Here is a 23,579-nt window from a genome sequence, read left to right as displayed (position 1 = left end):
GCCGGGAATCGAACCTGGGACCCTGGAGCTGTGAAGCATTTATGATAGCATTCCCGTAACAGCCTCCCCGAACAGGCGCCGGAATGTGGCGACTAGGGGCTTTTCACAGTAACTTCATTGAAGCCTACTCGTGACAATAAGCGATTTTCATTTCATTTCATAGATAGATTCTTGATTAACAACGGGTGAAAGGTTATCAGAGGTAGGTAAGAATGTGGAATTGAGGTTACAATCATATTAACCATGATATTATTGAATGGTGGAACAGGCTCGAGAGGCCGAGTGGCCTACTCCTGCTCCTAATTCATAAGTACATATGTATGTAGAATAACCAGTGGGTGTAAGAGATTACCATAGACCATCTGCTTCCCTGACACGCATTGTAGCTGTGATAGGCAGATGGCTGTGAGTTTAAAATGTTTTTTGTATTGCACCTCAGGTTTACACACAAGAAGTTATTTGAACATGTATGTGCATTTATTCAAGTTCATAATTATACATTTGTTTGGCACATCTGAATTGTTCAATTTACCAGCAAACTCAATTCTGAATCAAAGATTATCTATATTACACAGTTCATATAACATGCAATAAACATGCATATTATTATACATATTATTAAGAAATGAACAAGTAAACCTTGAAGCAAATCTGTGTTCACTCTGAAATATTTCAAAGGCTGAGAAATACATATCTGGAGAGAAAGGTGGCATGTTTACATCAAGATACTTCTTCCAAACTAATTTTGTAGCATGAAAGAAGTGAACACATTCTGGTTTCTGACTGGGTTTCACACGCTAAAAATATCTTAAAATCATTGCGGTCACTTGAAGCATGCTGTCAGATTTTCATTTCTAAAACTATTGGTTAGGAGATTTCCAAGTGCCTCAGTGGAGTGTTCTAAATTTACCACGTTCTACAACATAGTGTTCAGTCCTTGGTCTTGTGCCCAGTTAGACTATCTCAGCTGAAGTGATGATAGGGAATATCCGATATTCCTCACTGTATCTATCCCAGGGTCCCTCATCTGTTCACAAAATAGTGCTCAGTGTTGGAAAATGTCAATGTTGTTTGATGTATGTCTCCCGCTGCAATCCCCCATGACTTGGACACATGAAGAATGACCACTTTGGTAAGATACTGAAATGTTAACAGTATCCAATTTTACCCCAGCATGACTCAAAGTCTTCAGGAAGGCAAGATAAGGGCAGGGAAATTTGAGACAGAAAACAAATGTACATGCATAGTGCATTGTGTGCATAATACAGGCAAAAGTTCTACTGAAGTTTGGAATATTTTGAGATAAGATATAATGGGATCTTTAAATGCAAATAAGTTCATTGTTATTAATTCACAAAATGTCAAGTTCACAGATTTGTCTAAATGAACAATTTAAACATCAATCTTTATTAATGTCGCAAGTAGGCTTACATTAACACTGCGATGAAGTTACCATGAAAATCCCCTAGTCGCCACACTCTGGCACCTGTTTGGGTACACTGATGGAGAATTCAGAATGTCCAAATTACCTAACAGCACGTCTTTCGGGACTACATAAATGCATTCAATAATAAGGTAACTTGTGCAAATATTTTGAACACTGGGAAGATTGAAGATATCCAGATATCTGACTATGGTCACTGAAAATTGAAGTTCTTGTGACAACACCGGGAAGCTGGGTCTTATTCTCTTTGCACCCCGATTTGAGGTTCAGCTGGGGCCGTAAAGGGCGGAGAAATTTTGCCGAAACTTGTTTTGTTGAAATCTCGCTGTTTTTCGTCCCCAGTGAATCTTCTAGATGGGCATAGAAAACTATTCCGTCTTAGGCAGTTCCTTGGGATTCAGGGCAACTTGCTTTCACTCTGCTGTGATGGGAGACGGCTGATAAATCCAACGTGTGATCGGCAAACTTCCAAATGTGGGGCAGGTGGTGCTTGGTGGGTCGGGTCATTGGAAGGTTTGTGAGCTCTCTCCAACGCCGCGAATTCACCTCCGTGTGTTTCTGACAAAGTCTCTCCATGTGTTCAGTGCCTTGTCGAATGAATCTTCTCCATTTTGCTCGGTCAGAAACCAGGGTCTCCCTTGAGTTGGTTGGGATGTTTGGCCTCTTGAGGGACATTTTGAGGACATCCCTGAAGTATTTCCATTGTTCGCCTTGGCGGCTCCTGCCATGAACAGTTCCTTCAGGAGTTAGAAACAGGCAAGAGCTTCAATTTTGTATAGAGTATGAATAATTATGTAAATGAGCTTAGACCAGAAAATTGGTCCTGACAACTTAAAGCGATACTAACAAATTCGGAGCTGACGGAAACTGAGAAAACATTCATCCTTAAATAGTTTTTCTGGTCAGAAATTATCTAACTCCATGCAGATGATGGCAACAATCATAAATTTAACATTCATATAAACATGTCAGGGAGCATGACGTAGCTTGTGATTTCCAAGTGATGTGCAATGAAAATATAAATTAATCTGCTTATGTTTCTCTGTTCCACTTCCAGTAGGATAAGTACCATTCAGAGTCAAGATGGGTGTTTTTAAAAAAAAAACTGTTAACCTGAATGTCTTTAAACAACGTCAAAAGCGATGCCATCATTATCGGGTTTTGTCGTTCCTCTTTTGATCGGTCGAAATCACAGGAAGGACCACCGGACAGAAAAATATTTTGTCCAGATCAGCCAATACTTTTCAACAGGCCAAAATTCCAGGTTCAATGTTGGAACACAACATTTTGCAACACATCGAAATTATTTTCCGAAATACAGAGGTTCTGAAAATGATGAAAACCCATGGGTCAACAATTGAGTTCACTGATGCCAGCCTGAGGGCTTTCAAATCTTCATTATCTCTGTTGTCAGGAGAAAGTGCACCAATATAAGCACGGATCTGAAAAGATTAAGAAAGGTATTATTTAAGATAGTTTTCAGACTTTATTATGCATCAAACTTAAATATGTTTGTTCAGAGAAAATACCTTTGCTATTGCCGCCTTTCAGATCTTATAAGAAGCTGGATTCTGAGACACTTATGAAAATAACTGAGCAGAATGCAAATCACTAACAGAGAAAGGCCATAGACTCAGGACGTACTCGCAGTGATTTCTGGTCAGAGCAGGATTGAGGATTTCACTTTTTAGTCAACCAGTCTTGAAATTGCTCTCCATTCTACAAATGTAACACGGCGGATGAGGCAAGTTGACTTTCTAGAACAGTTCAAGAATTTATAAACTGTCTTCCTCTTTACTGTCTGTTTTTGCCTTTCTTTCTCTACCCCTATTGTACAAACGCTTCAGCCAAATGCTTTTTACAAACAAGAACTGGGTTAGACAAGACTTCAAATACTGCATCCAGATGGGTGGCTTAGGGGCTTTGGAAAATGTTCAGAGGAGCGCTACAAAAATAATACTTAAAAAAACCTTCAGAGAGGCATAAGAAGCTGGGTTGTTCACTTTAGGACTGCATTGACTTAGACAGAGATCAGGGGCGGAATTCTCCGACACCCCGGGGGGTCGGAGAATCGCCCGGGGCCGCCGAAATTCGGCGGGGGCGGGAATCATGCCACGCCGGTCGGCGGCCCCCCCGCGACAATTCTCCAGCCCGCGATGGGCCGAAGTCCCGCCGTTGACAGGCCTCTCCCGCCGGCGGGAATTAAAACACCAACCTGACCAGCGGGATTGGCGGCATAGGCGGGCTCTGGGGTCCTGGGGGGGGGGGGGCGCGGGGTGATCTGACCCTGGGGGGTGCCACCATGGTGGCCTGGCCCGCGATCGGGGCCCACCGATCAGCGGGCGGGCCTGTGCTGGGGGGGGCACTCGTTTTCTTCCGCCTTCGCCATGGTCTTCACCATGGCGGGGGTGGAAGAGACCCCCCTCCCCTGCGCATGTGCCGGTATGGCGTCAGCAGCCGCTGACGCACCGGCGCATGCACGGACTTCCGCCGGCCGGCAAAGGCCTTTCGGCCCCGGCTGGCGGGGCACCAAAGGCCATTCACGCTGGCCGGCGGAGCGGGAGCCACTCCGGCACGGGCCTAGCCCCTCAATGTGAGTGCTTGGCCCCTAAAGGTGCGGAGAATTCTGCACCTTTGGGGCGGCCCGACGCCAGAGTGGTTCACGCCACTCCATCCCGCCGGGACCCCCCGCCCCGCCGGGTAGGGGAGAATTCCGGCCCTGATTTGATAGCGGCGTATAAAGCAACAGACTAAATTATATTCACATTGATAAATTATTTCCATTTATTAGTTTGGGAAAGATCTTATTAATGCTAGTTTAGATATTAGGAAGTCTTGTCGGGAGGATCACATTACACAAAATTGGAACAAATTACGATTTTGCGCAACGAGTGTTTGGCCCTTCATAGAATCATAGGATCCCTACAGTGCGGAAGGTCATTCAGCCCATCGAGTCTGCACCGACCCTCCAAAAGAGCACTCTACCCAGATCCTCCACGCCCTTCCCCCGCCACCACCACCCTATCCCCATAACCCAACCTGCACATCCCCATGACACAAAGGGGCAATTTATCATGGCCAATCCACCTAACCTTCACATTTTTGGACTGTGGGAGGAAACCCGGAGGAAACCCATGTAGACACGGGGAGAATGTGCAAACTCCACACTGTTTCCCGAGGCTGGAATTGAAGCTGGGTCCCTGACGCTGTGAGGCAGCAATGCTAACCTCTGTGCCACCCAAAAGAGAACAGAATAATTTACTACATAAGGCTTTACTTGATCAAAATATGTTTCTAGGTCATCGATCCCTCACTTTCTGGTTCATCAGTTTCAGTGTTGCTTCATCAAAGCTGGCAGGTTGGGATGCAACATTTTGTTTAAAGTTTGCAGTACAAACATGTTCCTTCCATCTCAGGTTATAATGCAACTATTTAAATGAGCAAACTACTGTTCAACTTTGCAGTTGACTAGCCAGCTGTGCAATGAGGAGCTTGCTCGAAATACCACTGCTACCCAATTAATAAATATTGAGAGCAAAACAATCATGCGCGAGTACTTCAAAAAGTAATTTGCAATACAATATTAAGCCGTGAATTGTACAAGAACTTGAAATTCAAGAGCAAAAGTGACAACTGCAGGAACATGTCAAGGGCAAATCATGAGGCTTCAGGAACACCACTATAGCCCGGTATCATATTTATCAGGTACTAAGAAACAGATCCTATGATATTTGTTTGGAATGCCTGTCAAAATGTTTTATATCCACTGAAATGTAACAACATCCTATTTGCAAGAATCGGAGGGGCAGTTCCAATGTGGTTCTTGATATTCTCCAATATCCTGGCTATTTCCTGCCCTTGCATAGTGTGCTGGCTCGAGATAATACATTGGAGACTTCCACTAACAACAACGGGGGTTTATTAACAGTCAGCAAAGGCAACTATATACAGGCACAGAGCAATGCTGGAAACGTCTTGACTTTCCAGCTCCAGGGTTCTCACTGGCCAGGCTCCTGCTCCTAGGGCCCCACACTTTCTCTCTATTGGTGGGGTTTCATGTGCTTCAGCGTGATTGGTCCCAAGCCGGTCACGTGGACGACAAAGCCCCCCCTCCTCCCCCTAAAGGGGCTGCTCTATCACACATGGAAAAGCTTTTAGGAATACAGTTTGAATACCTATCAGACTAGCTGTTCTATCATTAGCTAAACATGCAAGCATACTCAAGAAAACAAGGCTTTTGTTTAGTGCCTTTCATAGCTTCAGATGTCTCGAAGCACTTTACAGTCAAGAAAGTACTTTTAAGGAGTGTAGGCACTGTTGCAATGGTGGAAGTTACTGAGATCAATTTGCATAGAGCAGGTCCCACCATCTATCTGAGAGGCAGATAGATTAATGTTTAACTGAATGATGGCACCTCACAGGGTGGAGTTCTCCCTCAATGCTGCATTGGACTATGAACTCTGACATGGGCCTTATGCTCTTTATATTGTTCTTCAGGATGGTAAAGGTTGTAATGTTGACAAAGAACAGCATGCTGTGTTTAACAAACAAAGCCAATTTATTACACTCCACTTAATGAGGGGCTGGTTTAGCTCACTCGGCTAAATCGCTGGCTTTTAAAGCAGACCAAGCAGGCCAGCAGCACGGTTCGATTCCCGTACCAGCCTCCCCGGACAGGCGCCGGAATGTGGCGACTAGGGGCTTTTCACAGTAACTTCATTGAAGCCTACTCGTGACAATAAGCGATTTTCATTTCATTTCATTAGATACAAGCACTTACTAAGAAATTAGATAAGTAAAGAATACACGACGCTTCGATAATACTAAACTATGCTATCAGCTGAAGTATCTCACATCTACTCAGTCTGACTTCCATCCACTCTCTCCAGTCTCTCTCCTGTCTTTCAAGGAGATGTAAAGCGGGATTCTCCCAACGGGTGGCTAAGTGCCGACACCGGAGTAAAAACGGGAGTGTTTTACTCTGGCATCGGCGCCCGTTCCGGGACCCCATTCTGCGGCCCACAGGGGGCTAGGCGGCCTTCGCCGCCCCAGCTGCCGTTCCTGGCCTGAACCCAGCGCCGTGGGGTCCACGCATGCGCAGTTGAGCCGGTGCCAACTAGCACATACGCAGTGGCCTTCTTCCCTGCGGCGGCCCCGACGCCAAATGGCGCAGGGCTACAGGAGCCAGCGCGGAAGAAAGGAGGCCGGGGGCAGAGAGGCCAGCCCGCTGATTGGTGGGCCCCAATCATGGGCCAGGCTACTACGGAGGCTCCCCCCGACCACCCCCGGGGTCGGACCCCCCTCCCCTCCCCACAGGCCGCACCCGGACCCTTCAACGCCGAGGTCCCGCCGGCTCAGAGGATGTTAGAACGGCATCGGCGGGTCTCGGCTTTTTGCTGACGGGCACTCAGCCCATCCGGCCCGGAGAATCGACGCACTGGCCCGTGCCGGCCCAGGCCGGAGAGTCGCGAATACCCCGACCGGCGCCGCGCCGACCACACCGATGACGCGATTCTCCACGTTGCGGAGAATTGCGTCCCGGTGTCGGGGCGGCATGGTGCAATTCTCCGACCCAGCGGATGCCGCTCCAGCACCATCCTAGCCCCCTGTGGGCTGCAGAATGGGGTGCCGGAACGGGCGCCGACGCCGGAGTAAAACTCTCCCATTTTTACTCTGCCGTTGGCACTTAGCCGCCCGTTGGGAGAATCCCGCTCATGGTTCCCCTATGGCACCATCTAGTGACTAGTGGAGTAACATTACATTAACCCTTTATGCTCCTTACAATATCCACATATTGAGATATTCCCCCTTTCTTTGAAAAAAATGAATTTCGCTTTCAAATTTACATACAGGCAGTTTATGGGCAATGTACAATAATGAACATTATTAGAAGTTATACATGAGTTAAATCAGTGTTTTTACAGTTCATAGATTGAGACGATCAGGTTTCTTTCTTGATCTCTTTGATCTTCTCAATCCCCACTGTCATTGAATCAGAATTCTCTTTCTTCTGATCGATACTTGTATCAATCAGTTGCGTCTCAGATGGGGAAGAACTCAATTTCAACATATGTCGTGGAAACCTGCTGTTTTCGAACAATTGTTGAGGCTTAATTGGAGGTTGAATTGGCATTGGAGGTTGCATCATCTTCAGCAATGCACGACGATTTCTCCTGAACCTTCTTTACAAGTTCGTAGGGCATTTACAAGCTATGAATGTGGAGCTGCCTGACTCAAAACATGAGCAATGCAGGTCCATCCACCGTTTGGGTCTTGTAAACGTACACAATCTCCTGGAGCTCGCGGACCCAGCTGTTTGGCTGACTTGTAATGCAAGCTTTGAGTTTGCTGCTGCTGTCTGATCTTGTTAATGATTGGTGTGTCATCAAGATTTGGTGCAGTTAGACTTGGCAATGTGGTACACAGCTGTCTGTTCACCAGATGTTGCGCTGGCGAAAGACCTGTCGATAAAGCAGTAGCTCTATAACTTATTAAAGCTAGTATAAATTCTTGTCACGCCTCATATGCTTTCTTTAACAATTTCTTCATGATACCCACACCTTTCTCAGCCTTCCCATTGGACTGGTAATATAGGGGGCTTGACGTGACGTGATTAAAATTGTAGCATGTAGAAAATTCAGTCCATTCCCAATTGTCGAAACAAGGTCCATTGTCTGTTACCACCGTCAATGGTATCCCATGTCTAGAAAAAACATCTTCAATTGCCTTCATGACTGATTACGAACTTGAATTTTTAAAAAAAAATTTAGTGTACCCAATTCATTTTTTCCAATTAAGGGGCAATTTAGCGTGGCCAATCCACCGACCCTGCACATCTTTGGGTTGTGGGGGCGACACCCACGCAAACACGGGGAGAATGTGCAAACTCCACACGGACAGTGACCTAGGGCCGGGATCGAACCTGGGACCTCGGCGCCGTGAGGCTCAGGGCTAACCCACTGAGCCACCGTGCTGCCCTACGAACTTGAATTTTTAAGTTTCATCACTTCTGGATAATTCGAGTAATAGTTAATAATGGTGAGGTAGTCTTTGCCTTAAAGTAGAAAACATCTATTCATCTATTCCCACTTTAGACCATGGAATTGTGACAACATCCATCATTGTGAATTTTTCTTTCTGTTGAGCAGACTGGTTTCTTTGACAAATGTCACATTCAGACACATATTTTCAATATTAGAATTTATGCCAGGCCAATACACGGATTGACTCGCGTGTTGCTTACATTTCTCAATATCCTGGTGTCCTTCATGGAACTGGGTAAGAATCTGTCTTCTCAATTTCGTAGGAATTACTATTCTATCCAGTTTGAGTAAAAATCCATTCACCACAGAGAGGTCATCTTTAACACTTCTGAAGCTGGAACAGCTGCATTTGGCCATCCACCAGTCATGTGGCGAATCACTCGCTGCAAAACTTCATCCGTTGCAGTTTATTATTTAATGAGTCGTAATTTGACATCAGAAACAGGTGGTGCGTCGTCTAGCATGTCAGCTTAAGCTTCGATTACCTGTTCAAGATCTGGATTCTTATTTTTGAAGTGCTGGGCACTGTGGATTTGTGAAGCAGACATACGCCACCAACAATAGGGGCCTCACGGTAGCATGGTGGTTAGCATCAATGCTTCACAGCTCCAGGGTCCCAGGTTCGATTCCCGGCTGGGTCACTGTCTGTGTGGAGTCTGCACGTCCTCCCCGTGTGTGCGTGGGTTTCCTCCGGGGGCTCCGGTTTCCTCCCACAGTCCAAAGATGTGCGGGTTAGGTGGATTGGCCATGCTAAATTGCCCGTAGTGTAAGGTTAATGGGGGGATTGTTGGGTTACGGGTATGTGGGTTACGTGGGTTTAAGTGGGGTGATCATGGCTCGGCACAACATTGAGGGCCGAAGGGCCTGTTCTGTGCTGTACTGTTCTATGTTCTATGTTCTAACACTGAAGAAGGTTCAACACTATTTTATTAACTCTTATAAAATACTAGACATACTCTAACTGTGGGTTTACACGATGCTAGTTTAACTAGAGACCTGCGTCTGTCCGAACCAGTTAAATCTCTCAGCACGTGGTGTGAGTCTGTACTATACTTGATGAGCTCTTGTGTTTCTGAGAGACAGCATCCAGAATGAGCTGGAAAAGTGATGCTCTCTGTCTTTATAGTGCGTGTGTTCTAACTGGTGATTGGCTGCGGTGTTTGTGCATGCTGATTGGCCATAGTGTATGTCCATCAGTGTGTGTCTGCACCATGACATACTGGTGTATATTATGACATCCCCCCTTTTAAAAAAAAATTTGATGTGAATGTGTGACAATAAATAGTGTGGGTGTGTGAAGAATGTTCCTAACTACATGTGAGGTGCACAGACATATGTACAAATCTATATACAGGAAAACAAACTATAGACAAGGGAAGGTACCTCGTGCAGATCATTTGTATGCAACAAATTGAACAAGAACAGTGCTATATACAAACCAATAGAAAACGATCTAACAAGGAAGGAAACATCTCAGAGAGTCCACACATTATCAAAGTTCATAAATTCAGTCTCTGAGGTGGGCGACGAATTCTGGTTGACTGCCTCAAGGGTGGGTCAATAGGCACCAGGTCAGGAGCTGGGTGGGCTGCAGCACAGTCAGGGGGAGGCAGAGTGACCGGAAACTCTGCACGGTCCATGGCAGGGTCAGCAGAGGAACTGTTTGGAGGATCCCGTGACGACTGTGGAACAAGATCAGCAGCACGGTGAGTCGTGTGTCGCCTTTTGCTGCGCCTGAGACGTCTGCATCTTGTGAAGCACGGGGACATGATCGAGATTCGGGGTGTGAATCGACGGCACCATCATCCTCAGGGTGCGGTTCATCAGCAACTGTGCAGGCGACAGCCCAGTGGAGAGCGGGGCGGAGCGATAGGCCAACAAAGCAAGATGGAAGTCAAGCCAGCATCGGCAGCCTTGCAGAGTAGCCTCTTGACTATATGAACCCTCTTTTCTGCCTTGCCATTGGACTGAGGGTACAGGGGACTGGATGTGATGTGTGCGAAGTTGTACTGCCGGGCGAAGCTGGCCCATTCCTGGCTTGTGAAACAGGGCCATTGTCCGACATCACTGTGAGGGGGATGCCATGCCGGGCAAACGTCTCTTTGCACGCCTGAATGACAGCAGAAGAAGTGAGGTCGTGCAACCTGATGACCTCCGGGTAGTTGGAGAAGTAATCAATCATTAGGACATAGTCCCTGCCCAATGCATGGAACAGGTCAATGCCCACCTTGGTCCAGGGCGATGTGACCAACACATGGGGCATCAGGGTCTCCCTTGGTTGGGCAGGTTGAAAACACTGGCAGGTGGGGCAGTTGAGTACCGCATTGGCAATGCCATCGTTAATGCCCGGCCAATAGACAGCTTCCCTGGCCCTGGGGCGACATTTTTCAACACCTAGATGGCCTTCATGCAGTTGCTCTAGGACCAGCTGGCGCATGCTGTGCGGGATCACAATGTGGTCTAGCTTCAGGAGAACCCCATCAACGACCACCAGATCGTCACGAACGTGGTAAAACTGTGGGCATTGGCCCTTGAGCCAGCCGTCCGTCATTAGGCGCATGACACGCTGTAGAAGGGGGTCAGCCGCTGTCTCGCGGCGAATTTGTACCAGGCGTGTATCCGATGCTGGCAAGTGGGAGGCTGTGAACTGAACTTGAGCGTCGACCTGGCAAAAAAACCCTTTGTGATCGCATGGAGTGGTGACTGACCTCGAGAGGGCATCAGCATGAGGGGTATAAACGAGTTGGAAATCATACCTCAGAGCTTGAGCAGGATGCGCTGGAGGCGAGGCGTCATATCATTCAAGTTCTTTTGTATTATGTTGACGAGCGGACGATGGTCGGTCTCAACAGTGAACTGGGGAAGCCCATAAACATAGTCGTGGAACTTCACGACACCGGTGAAAAGGCCGAGGCACTCCTTCTCAATTTTCGCGTAGCGCTGTTCGTGGGGGTCATTGCCCGTGATGCATACGCAACGGGGGCCCATGACGAGGCCTCATCACGCTGCAGAAGCACGGCTCCAATGCCAGACTGACTGGCGTCCGTAGAGATTTTCGTTTCCTTGGCCGGATCGAAAAAAGCCAGCACTGGGGCCGTGGATAGCTTGGCCTTCAGTTCCCTCCACTCGAGTTCGTGGGCAGGGAGCCACTGGAAGTCCGTTGTCTTTCGGACCAGGTTTCTGAGAACCATGGTATGCGAGACGAGGTTGGGAACAAACGTTCCTAGGAAATTTACCATGCCCAAGAACCGGAGGACCGCTTTCTTGTCCTCGGGTGTTTTCATGGATGGGATAACAGCAACCTTGTCCTGATCGGGCTGAAGAAGGACTGAAGAAGGGTCAACACTATTTTATTAACTCTTATAAAATACTACATATACTATAACTGTGGGTTTACACAATGCTAGTTTAACTAGAGACCTGTGCCTGTCCGAACCAGTTGAATCTCTCAGCACGTGGTGTGAGTCTGTACTAAACTTGATGAGCTCTTGTGCTTCTGAGAGGCAGCATCCAGAATCAGCGGGAAAAGTGGTGCCCTCTGCCTTTATAGTGCGTGTGTTCTAACTGCTGATTGGCTGTGGTGTTTGTGCATGTTGATTGGTCCTAGTGTATGTCCATCAGTGTGTGTCTGCACCATGATGTACTGGTGTATATTATGACAATCTTCATGTTCAGTAGCACGTGATAAGGTATCTGCAAGGGTCAGATCTTTTCCTGGAGTATATACTAGACAAATATCATACCTTCTTAATCTCATTAGCATTATTTCCAGTCTGGGCAACATGTCACTGAGACTCTTGTGAATTGTGTGCACAAGCGGCCTATCTCTATCACAATCTCTATCTCTATCAGTCTCTATCACAAATGTGTGTTGACCACAAACATAATCGTGACATTTTTCAACATCCGTCACCAGACCAAAACATTCCTTTTCAATTTGTGCGTAGCGTTGTTCTGTGGGTGTCATGGTTCACGAAGCATATTCTACCGAACTCCACAGATCAGCTGAGATCTTCTGTAGAAGAATAGCTCCTATCCTGTCTTCACTCGCATCCGTCAAGACCGGTGTCTCCTTTGACGGATCGAAAAATGTGAGAACTGGGGCTATGGTCAGTGCGGATTTGAGGTCGGACCGTTCCTTTTCATGTTGTGAAGTCCAAGAAAAAGAAACATTTTTTTGATCAATTGTCTGAGCTGTCGTCCTGGACCAATATTTTTCAAACTTTTTCTCTGGGGACCTATTTTTACGAACCGGCCAACATTCGGGACCCACGCCGGCCGACTTTCGGGACCCACGCCGGCCGACTTTCGTGACCCATGCCGACCGCCCTTTTCGACTCTCACGGGCTGACCTTCGCGACCCACGCCGACCAATTTTGCTACCCACCATTTTCTCTTACCTTTAATGAGAGAGGTGAGCCTGCTTGGTCCTCATTTACTACTTTGCTGCTGACAAAATGGAGGATTCGCAATCACCCTCAAAGCACGTCAGCGTTCGGGGCACATGACCTGCTCTCGGCCTCGTTTCAGGCAGGAAGATTATAATGCATTTTTAAAAAAATCTTCTCCTGCGTCAGCACGTTGATGTCAGGAGGAGGCGGTGCTTCTCGCGTGGTTCTGCGCATGCGCACCGATGACCGGGCACACATGCAGTGCTCCCGCATTTTTTCATAGGTTGCGGCGGTCATTTTCAAAGCCGTTCCCAGCGGCATTGTTAAAGGCTGGCTGCTGCGGCTGTTGTGCATGAATTTGTGCGATCGGGAGCACCGTGACAGACGGCTCTACAACCCTCCCGCCACCCGTCCGCAACCCACCCGCGGTTTCCGACCCCTGCTTTGAAAATGCCTGTCCTAGACGAAAGATTCGGAATAAATTTTCCCAGGAAGGTGTCAACCCAAGCATTCTCTTTGCTGCTTTCTTGTCTGTCGGAACAGGCATTTTGTGTTTCGCTTTTACTTTATCACTTTCGTGCACCATTTTCAGATATGTGGGGCTGTATTCTCCATTCTGGAGACTCAGTACCCGACGGGTGAGACCATGAGAGACCCACGCCGTCGGGAACTTGGTTGGGGACGGAGCATGCGGGGCTGGCCTCAGCCAACGTTCGGAGTACCGCCGCTTTTCAGGGGGCGGAGCATCATGAAAGCTGCGCCGCCCCCAACTTTGTCGTCATCGGGGATTCACCGCCTCGTTGCCAAATGCGATTTCGACGTCGGGGATCGGAGAATCCAGCCCGAGATCGCTCACAAACTTCAGTTTGGAAATCCCAAATTGTCAGTGGATTTGTTGAGCTTCAATCCATACGAATCAATGCGCCGTTGCGCTTGTAATAGTCTGGAATTCAGCTCTTCTGGTGTTATCCCATCAATACCTTCTGCTATGGTTTCCATTGCTCTATGGAAAATTTCTGAGGCAGAGATAATTCCAAAAGGCATGTGGTTGAAATAATATCTTCCATATGGCGTGTTATATGTACAGAGCTTTCTGCTGGGCTTATCAAGTTGTAGCTGCCAAAATCCTTTTGAGGCATCTAACTTAGAGAAGGTTTTTGCATGTGAAATGAAAATCGCTTATTGTCACGAGTAGGCTTCAATGAAGTTACTGTGAAAAGCCCCTAGTCGCCACATTCCGGCGCCTGTTCGGGGAGGCTGTTACGGGAATCGAACTGTGCTGCTGGCCTGCCTTGGTCTGCTTTCAAAGCCAGCGATTTAGCCCAGATGTGTCATCTCTCCTGTAATCTCTTCACGCTTAGGAATTGAGTAGTGCTCTCTTCTGATATTCTTGTTCAGATATTTTGGGTCTAGGCATATTCGAGATAACCATTAGGCTTTCGTACACATGCCATGGAAGCAACCTAATCCATAGGTTCAGTTAACTTGGATATGATATTCAGTTTCTGCATTCGATCCAGTTCCTGCTTGAGACGTTCTTTGAGAAGGGCTGATCCTGTTCTTGGAGGATGTATTACTGGTGCAGCATTTCCACTCCCCCTCCCAGACTCCTCTCCTCCACTTCCTCTTGTAAACTCCTCCCCCCAACCTCGGTTCCTTCCCCCAATTTTTCACCCTGGCTAGGCTCACCGAAACCTGTTCTACCAGGCTCCGATGGCTGCAGCCCCTCCCCCCACCTCACTCCCATTCACTGGTCAACTTAAACGGCCAGCGTGGAGGCCCCCGCCCAGGTCGTCCTCTATGTCATCTTGCTGTGAACCAACAAATCGATTGGCACTGTGAACCCTTTTCACAAGATTCAGCATCAAACAAGCATCAACACCTAGCAGAGACAATTTATTGGCATCAACTATTTCAAATTGCACTGGCAGGTGGATTTCATTGTTGCTTGCTGTTAAACAACACAATCCTCTTGTGCTAATGATGTTGCCATTGTAGTCCCTTAGTTGGTATTTAGTAGCTTTAGTTGAAGGAGGACACTGTATTTTAGAGATGTCTGATTCAATGATCAGATTTGCATGAGCTCCAGTATCCAACTTTTAAAAATGTTTTGACCCATTTACTTTTAATGCTATGTTCCAATATTTCTTTAAATGAACAGAGGATCTCTGCTTTAAATGTTGCTTGTCAGCAACATCAACCTTGAGACAAAATCTTGAGACAAATCCAGATGACTGAATTTGACATACCTCAAATTAAATTGGAAAACGAGGATGTTCTTAAAAATTGGGATAAATTGTTGAGTTACCTTCCAGAGGAAAAACGGGCTGACCTGAAAGAGTTATTGATATCACATGGGCAAGTTTGTGGAGATAAATTGGGAAGTACTAAAATGGCTATACATGATGTAGATGTGGGAAATGCTGTTCCAATCAAACAACATCCGTATAGAATTCCTTTATCCCAATCCTCTGAATAATCTTGACAATAAGTTCTCAACATTGTCTTTAATGTCTAATGCCACCTTTCTTACGCTCCCTGCGATTCTGGATGGTACGCAGTTGATTTAAATTGTTTTACTCCTAAGCTATCCACTGCGGTAATGAACACTCATTTCTTAAAGGTACACCAACTACAGTTATTCTGTAAAAACACCCATTTCTTAAAGGTTCTCTCACATTAGCCTTCTTTACCGCCTGCTGCACCTGCATGCTTACCTTCAGTGACTGGTGCACAAGTACACTCAGACCCCACTGCATACTCCCCTCTCCCAATTTATAACCATTCAGGTAGTAATATGCATTCCTGTTTTTGCTTCCAAAGTGAATGTCGTCACATTTATCCAAATTATACTGCATCTGGCATTCATTTGCCCACTCACCCAACCTGTCTAGATCATGCTGTAGGATCTCTGCATCCTCGTCACAGTCCACTCTTGCACCCAACTTGGTATCATCTGCAATAGATAGGTGATGGCTGGTGCACACACGATGGGCCGTAGGGCCTCTTTCTGTGCTGTAAAACTCTATTATTCTAAATTCAGCTTCTCCGGTCTCACCACGTAACTGAGGCCCCTGTGTAGCCTACGGCTCTGCAGGAGAGATGGGTTAACATTACCTTCAGCGTACACTTAAAATGAAAACTGGGCACACTCCTTGTCTTGTGATATTTTCTTGTGGCTCTCTGTCTTGCTGTTGTTTTGATTCGGTCATATGAAGGAGATCAATTCTATTCCATTCTGACAAAAGATCCTTGCCAAAATATTCGGCTATCTTTTCTTCCACAACAGGAGCTGAAACCGGAAAATTACCTTGTGTGTGTCACATGTTCAGTCATGCGTTTACGTGAAAATAGCCCTGTCCCAATCAATTTGTTGCTTCAATCTTAGACGAACACGTCTTGAATGGCTGCACATAATAAATTTGTAACCATTCAAACTCTACAGGAAAAACCAGTTCCAAGCTGGATTCCATTGCTGGTTGGTATTCACAGTTTAGTTTGTAATGTCACACTATTCATTTATTTGTGTTCAGACTCAAAAGCAGAACCAAAGACTGCAAAGTTTAACTCTGTGTCACTTATGGGAGCTAGGAGATGAAGATCCTCTAATGGCGACTTCCAACACAGAAGAACAATAACATGGACATCCCATGTGTGTGAAAGAAGCACAAGAGTAGGCAGATTGTGACGTTAAACAGCATTTAATGCTGAATTGGCACATGCCTTGCCATTTTGGACCTCGCAGTCACATCAGTGCCCTCCCTCCCTCATCACCAACCCCCCCACTCCCCCCCTGCCACCACACCACCCTAATAGGAGACATTAACAAGCTGGTGTCTTCAGAGAGCAAGTCTCCCACCTCCAGCTCAGCCAGCAGTAGTGAAAGGAGGTGGTCACATGAAATATGTAACCTCCTTGAAACAGGCCTGCCGTTGCAGAGGAGGCTGAAGATGGTTCTGCCAGTTGCCAACAAGGTCACCATGGCCTACAATTTCTATGACAGAGCTTCCTTCCGGCTTTGAACCGGCACCAACATTTCTCAGTTGACGTGTGAGCATGGTGACCAACTAGACTTTACAGGATTGTCCTGCAATTGGGCCAGTTGCCACGTGTTCTGGTTTGTTTGAGGCCACAATGCAATTTTATCCTTATATGTGATGTTTGAGCTTCGCATATGCACAGCACACACCTGTGTATGAGCACTGCGCTCTTCCCTATGATCTTCTCTCCATCAGCCTGATAAGCTCTGGCAACCTCTGCTCTCACAGAACCCCTCCTATGTGCCACCCTCCCCCCCCTCCAACTTTCTTACAAGTTTGTGCCAATGCCAAAATGTGCCTTAACATTTTCACGTTATGAGCATCCCAGCATCAGAGAGGTCACAGAGGTCCACACATGGAAAGCAGTCTTCCTTGTCTGCTCCCAGGTAGGTAGAAGCAGGAAGAGTGGGCAAGTGGCTTTGGCAGGATAGCTGGTTTGTCCATGGTGGAGGGAGCTACCAGCTGCTCCCATGTGGTTATGCAAGTGTCACACATCAATTCGAGGCAGCTAAGTTCCAGGACCACCTGGACATTGCAGCGGTGCTCCAGAGCTTTACCAGTCACAACGAGTTATGACTGAGAGCTTCGTCAGCATTGCCGGGTGCTGTCTGGCCTGCGCCAGTCCCGGGTGGGGGGGAGGGGGGGGGGGGGGGAGGTGGCAGTCATTGAGGTATGTGGCACAATCCTAGAGGGAGGTGGTCCAGACCCTGTGCTCCTTGGCCGGGTGCATGGAGACCCTGGTCGCGATGAGAGCTGGGGGAACCCCTGGAGTTCGCACTATCTTTCCTCCAGTCTGTCTACTAACATTCTCCTCAACACTCTTCCAGAAGGCTTAGCCTCGAGGCTTTATATAGTTTTACATCTAACTCCCTCTAGTGGTTGATTTGGACATAACATCAACCCTCACAGTTCTGTATATTTATCATAATGTCACAGCCCCCAGGAGGTTGATGGTGATGGATTCAGTGATGGTAATGGAATTGAACACTAAGGAAAGTGGGTTAGATTGTCTTCCTCTGTCGTAAGCAAGTCAGGTGTTCCCGTACCAGCCTCCCCGGATAGGCGCCGGAATGTGGCAACTAGGGGCTTTTCACAGTAACTTCATTGAAGCCTACTCGTGACAATAAACGATTTTCATTTCATTTCAATTAAGATGAATGTATTGCTGAGATTTTTGTTTATTTTTCAATCCTGCCAATCTTTTTATCAAAGGTGTTTTTTAAGGAAGTAGAAAAGACAATGGGCGAGATTCTCCCAAACCGGGAGAAATCGTGAGGCTGGCGTCAAAAACGGGCGGGTTTGACGCCAGCCTCCGCCCCCCCCGACCGGGAACCGATTCTGGTCCCCGGTCGGGGCTAGCATGCCGCGGCCGTGAACTCCGGCATCGCAGGCTTAACGAATTTTGTTAAGCCCGCTTGCCAGAGTTTGCGCCGGCTGACGCGTCACATGACGTCAGCCGCGCATGCGCGGATTGGAAGACTCCAACCCGCGCATGCGCGGATGACGTCATTGCGCATTTGCGCGAAACCCGCGCATGCGCGGGCCGGGATGCCCCTCAGCCGCCCCGCGAATGGATATAGCGGGGCGGCGGAAGGACAAAGAGTGCGCGGGGTAAGTACCCGCTGCCCGCGATCGGTGCCCAGCGATCGCGGGCCCATGGCACCCTTGGCACGGCCGTGGTACTGCCGTGCCAATCGGTGCCATGTTTCCCAAGATCCAAACTTTACGGCCATTTTTACGAACGGTCAGACCAGGTGTGTTTGACGTTCCTAAAAACGGTCGTAAAGGGCTTGGACTTCGGCCCATCGGCCAGCTGAGAATCGCTGCTCGCCGTAAAAAAACGGCGGGCAGCGATTCGTGTCGGGAGGCGGGCGTGGAGGGGGGGGGGGGGGGGGAGTAGCGGGAGGGCGTCAGACTAGCGTGGCCGTAAAAATTTACGATCCCCGCTATTCTCCGCACCGTCGTGAGTGGGGAGAATCGCCCCCAATGATCTCATTTTTTGGGGGGAGGAATGTGGCTAGGATTAGGAAGGTACTGTTGCAGAGAGGACGGCAGTCGGGGGGGGGGGGGTTGGGTCTCCCAAATTTATTGTATTATTACTGGCTGGCGAATGCTGAGAAGGTGAGGGGCTGGGTTCGAGAGGGTGGAGAAACTCCCAGTGGGTTAGAATGGAGGCGAGTCTGTGTAGGGGATCGGGGTTAAGGACGTTGGCAACAGCACCACGCCCGATGGCCCCGATGATAGTGGCGACGCTGAAGATCCGGCTGCAGTTGTGGGCGGGGTCAAGGGAAATGCCGATTCAATTGAATCACAGGTCCGAGCCAGGAAGATGGGATGGGAATTTTCAGAGAGGGGAGTTAGAGTATTAAAGGATTTGTTTCTGGGGGCCAGTTTGCGAAGTTGGAGGAGCTGGGGGAGAAATATGGGTTGGGGTGGGGGGAGATATTTAGGTATATACAGGTCTGAAATTTTGCCAGGAAGGAGGTACAGAGCTTTCCGATGGCGCCGGCTCCCACACTGTTGGAAGAGGTATTGACGACAGGGGGAATGGAGAAGAGGGTGGTGTCGGTGATTTATGGGTGATTCTTGGGGAAGATAACGTATCGCTAGAGAGGATTAAGGCGAAGTGGGAGGAAGAGTTGGGGGAGGATATTGAGGAGGGGTCATGGTGTGAGGTGCTCCGGAGGGTGAATGCCTCAACCTTGCGCGGGAGGTTGGGGCTGATGCAGTTGAAGGTGGTGTAAAGGGCGCATCTCACAAGGGCGAAGATGAGCCGACTTTTTGAGGGGGTGGAGGATGTTTGTGAATGGTGTTTGCGGGGGGGGGGGGGGGGTAATCACCTTCATATGTTTTGGTCCTGTCCAAAACTGGAGGGGTGTTGGAGGGAGGTCTTTAAGGTAATCTGAAAGGTCGTGCACGTGAGACTCGCACCGGGTCCCCTAGTAGCCATATTCAGGGTGTCGGACCGGGCAGGGTTGGAAGTGGGGCAGATGTCTTAGCCTTCACCTCGCTAATCGCCCAAAGGCAGATTCTTTTGGGGTGGAGGTCGGCTTCTCCACCCTGTGCCTCAGCGTGGCGGGGGGGGGGGGGGGGGGGATCTCCTGGCGTTCGCAAGGCTCAAGAAAGTAAAGTTCAAGTTGAGGGGGACGATGGAAGGGTTATACAACACATGGGCCTTGTTCATCCAGCATTTTCATGAATTGGATGACGTCCAACATGGGGGGGGGGGAGAGGCGGGGGTGGTTGGAATGCATAAATTATTGATGATTCTTTTTCATTGGTGTTCTGTATTCAAAATGTTGGGAGCTGTTTGAGGGTGGGTGGGATAAGGGGATTGTTGGCTGGGGGATTACCATTGCGTTGTTATTGTTGATTATCTGTTGTAAACTTTAATGAAAATGTGAAAAAGGAGGAGAATAAAAATATTTATTTAAAAAAAAGGAGAGTGGGTTAGGATACTCTCTTGTTGGCTATAGTCATTACCTGACACTTGTGTGGCATGAATGTTACCTACCACTTCTCAGCACAAGCCTGAATATTGTCCCAAGTCTTGTTGTATATGGACACACACTGCTTCAGTATCTAAGGAAACATGATACTGAACATTGTGCAGTCATCCATGAACATGTCTGACCTTATGATGGAGGGAAGGTCATTGATGAATCGGTTGAAGCTGATTGGGCCGAGAACTACCCTGAAGAACCCCTGCAGTGATTTCTTGAGATTGAGATGATTGACCTTTAACAACTACAACCATTCTCCTTTGTGCTAAATATTACAGCACTCAATGGAGTGATTTCCCTTGACTCCCATTGACATCAGTTTTGCAAGGGTCCTGGATGTTCTCCTTGGCCAAATGCTGATGTCAAGGGCAGTATGCCTCACAATTGATGGCCACTTAAGGGCCTCATCTGCACACTGCTGGTATTTTAACTATGGTGAAGCCTGGGAGCATTAGATGTGCACACTGTTGCCAGGCAAAGAGGAGCAGGGGAGAGAGGGGTTTTACCTCATTTGTGGTCCCCCTGGGCATGTTAGAGGCATCTCCCTGAACGTGTTCCCCCTTCCCCCCCTCCCCCCACCAGTTACCACCTGTGGTGGTATGACTAGGGGTACTACGGTACCTTAGAAGTGAGCTGCTGTTGGTGCAGAGGATTCGCTGCCCATTGGCCTGGGTAAGTCATGTGCCTCTCAGCTGATTGTCTGAGAGGTAGGTAGCTCCGCCTACAAGGCGGGATATAAGAACCCGTGCTTCCCGGCAGTCGGCCATTCTCCTGTATGTCTGCTGCTGGGCACACATCTTGTGCATTAAAGCCTTTTGTTTGGATCACATCTTCGTCTCGTGTCCAATTGATGGTGCATCAATTTAATGCACAAGTTTTAAAAGATGGAGCTTCGTATCAAGCCGGAGTGCCTTCGACTCACCCACACGCAGAAAATGCAACAGCAGCATTTAAACACTGGCTGGCGTGTTTCAATAGTTACTTGAGCACAGCCAAAAACCGCCCGACGAGGGAACAAAAACTGCATATCCTCCACTCGTGCATGGGCACCGCCATGTACACGCTCATAGAGGACACAACAGACTATGACTATGGACTTGCTAAAGAGACATTTCATCCGGCCGGTGAACCAGGTCTATGCACGGCACTTGCTGGCTATGAGACAGCAATTCCCTGGTGAGTCTTTAGACGAATTCTACCAGATCCTCCTTGTTCTGGGGAGAAACTGCGCCTGCCCAAAGGTTTCTGCGGCCGAGCACACCGAACTTTTAATTTGAGACGCTTTTGTTGCGGGTATTCAATCTTCGCAGATCCGCCAGAGACTCTTGGAGAAAGGAACTTTAAGCCTCGCTGAGGCACGGGCCCTCGCCTCCTCTCTCGATGTCACTAACCGCAACGCCAGTGCGTACGCTCCCGACCGCATGGCGGCCCCCTGGGCAGCATGGAACACGACCCCCCTCACCTCCGCAGGCTCGGAACCCCCTCAGGCCTGCGCCGCAGGGCGCCCCGATAAACCCACGGGGCCTCGCTGCTACTTTTGCGGCCAGGCCAAGCACCCCCGCCAGCGCTGCCCGGCCCGCACCGCAACCTGTAAAAGCTGCGGCAAAAAGGGCCATTTTGCGGTTGTTTGCCAGTCAAAGGCAGTCGCTGCAGTCCCGAGCAGCGACTGCGGGTCCCCCCCGCGCTCCTCACGTGCTCCGCGTGTCCCGCGGACCTCTGCCCCCACCCCCCACCGCCACGAGTGATCACCAGATGCCACCATTTTGGGCCCCTGACGCCACGTGCAATCCCTGGGCGCCATTTTATTCACCCCCCAACCACTTGCGGCCGACAAGCGCCACCATCTTGGATCGGCACCGAGGACCCCGCAAGTGACCACTCGCTGCCGGATGACGACTCGGAGTTCCTGCCACGACTCGCCTCAGTAACGTTGGATCAGTCACGGCCCCGCATGTTTTCCACGGCAACCACAAAGATCTTCCTCAACGGCCACGAGATGAGCTGCCTGTTGGACTCCGGGTGCATGGAAAGTTTTGTCCACCCCGCCACGGTAAGACGCTGCGCACTTCCCATTTACCCGGTAAAACAAAGAATCGCTGTGGCCTCCGGTTCGCACTCGGTCCAGATCACAGGGCGCTGCATAGCGGACCTCACGGTCCAGGGGAGGAAGTTTAAAAACTATAAGCTCTTCGTCCTTCCCCACCTCTGTGCGGCGGCTCTCCTGGGGTTAGATTTCCAGTGCAACCTCCAGAGTTTAACATTCAAATTTGGTGGCTCTATGCCCCCCCCCTTACTGTCTGCAGCCTCGCGTCACTCAAGGTCGATCCCCCATCCTTGTTTGCAAACCTCACCCCGGATTGCAAACCCGTCGCCACCAGGAGCAGACAGTACAGTGCCCAGGACAGGACCGTCATCAGGTCCGAAGTCTAAAGGCTTCTGAAGGAAGGGGTCATCGAGGCTAGCAACAGCCCCTGGCGAGCACAAGTGCTGGTGGTTCAGACCGGGGAGAAAAATCGGATGGTCATAGACTACAGTCAGAGTGTAGTATTGTGTGAAGCAAATAATGGCATGATGGGAAAACTAGTCAAGTCTTCTTGGTACAAGTGAATTTAAACTGATTTTCATATAACCTAAGGCCCAGAATACAGAGACAGCCGAGGTCAGCATGTCTTGGGAACTGGGTGACTCTGAGAGTCTAGATAAGGCTTGGAGCTAGAAGTAATCTTTATACATAACAAGCTGAACAACTGTCTCTTTCTGTATGTAAACAACTTCTTCCCTTTCTTAAAACAAAGACAAGATAATGATATGAAACTCAAGTCCCCTAAAGGTCAGAAGGTGACGCCATTGTAACGATTATTACTTATGTTTTACTTTCAATCAAATTCCTGACCAAGCTGTATTCATGTTATCTTGATCCTATAATGTATAAGAATCGCCTTCTTTTCTGTACTAGCGCAGACTTGGGACGGACTCCGCAGTTTGTAATTGACTGCCTTCTGACTCCAAGTATCAGCCAATTTCTGCTAGCAGTTCTAATTAGTGAATAAAGTTCAGTTTTGCTTATCTAATGAATGCTGTTTGAATTTCTCTATCACAGTCAAGACGCGGGGAAAATATAAAATACAACATTTGGCGCTGCGAGAAAAAATCCAATA

At 48.4% G+C, this 23,579-nt stretch overlaps 1 protein-coding gene across 1 annotated transcript in view; it reads right to left on the bottom strand.

The window, feature by feature from the left end:
- Positions 1–455: 455 nt before the first annotated feature.
- The window catches only part of LOC119954023 (prostaglandin D2 receptor-like), a 43,167-nt gene continuing 20,043 nt past the window's right edge, over positions 456–23,579 (bottom strand). Inside the window, exon 2 of the mRNA XM_038778800.1 lies at positions 456–2,886. Within this exon, the coding sequence (XP_038634728.1) occupies positions 2,689–2,886 (198 nt within the window). The 3' untranslated portion in view covers positions 456–2,688. The remainder of the gene's footprint in view (positions 2,887–23,579) is intronic.

Source organism: Scyliorhinus canicula, chromosome 2 (genome assembly GCF_902713615.1).
Source record: "Scyliorhinus canicula chromosome 2, sScyCan1.1, whole genome shotgun sequence".
NCBI classification, from domain to species: domain Eukaryota; kingdom Metazoa; phylum Chordata; class Chondrichthyes; order Carcharhiniformes; family Scyliorhinidae; genus Scyliorhinus; species Scyliorhinus canicula.
This window is presented reverse-complemented; position numbering and strand designations above follow the sequence as displayed.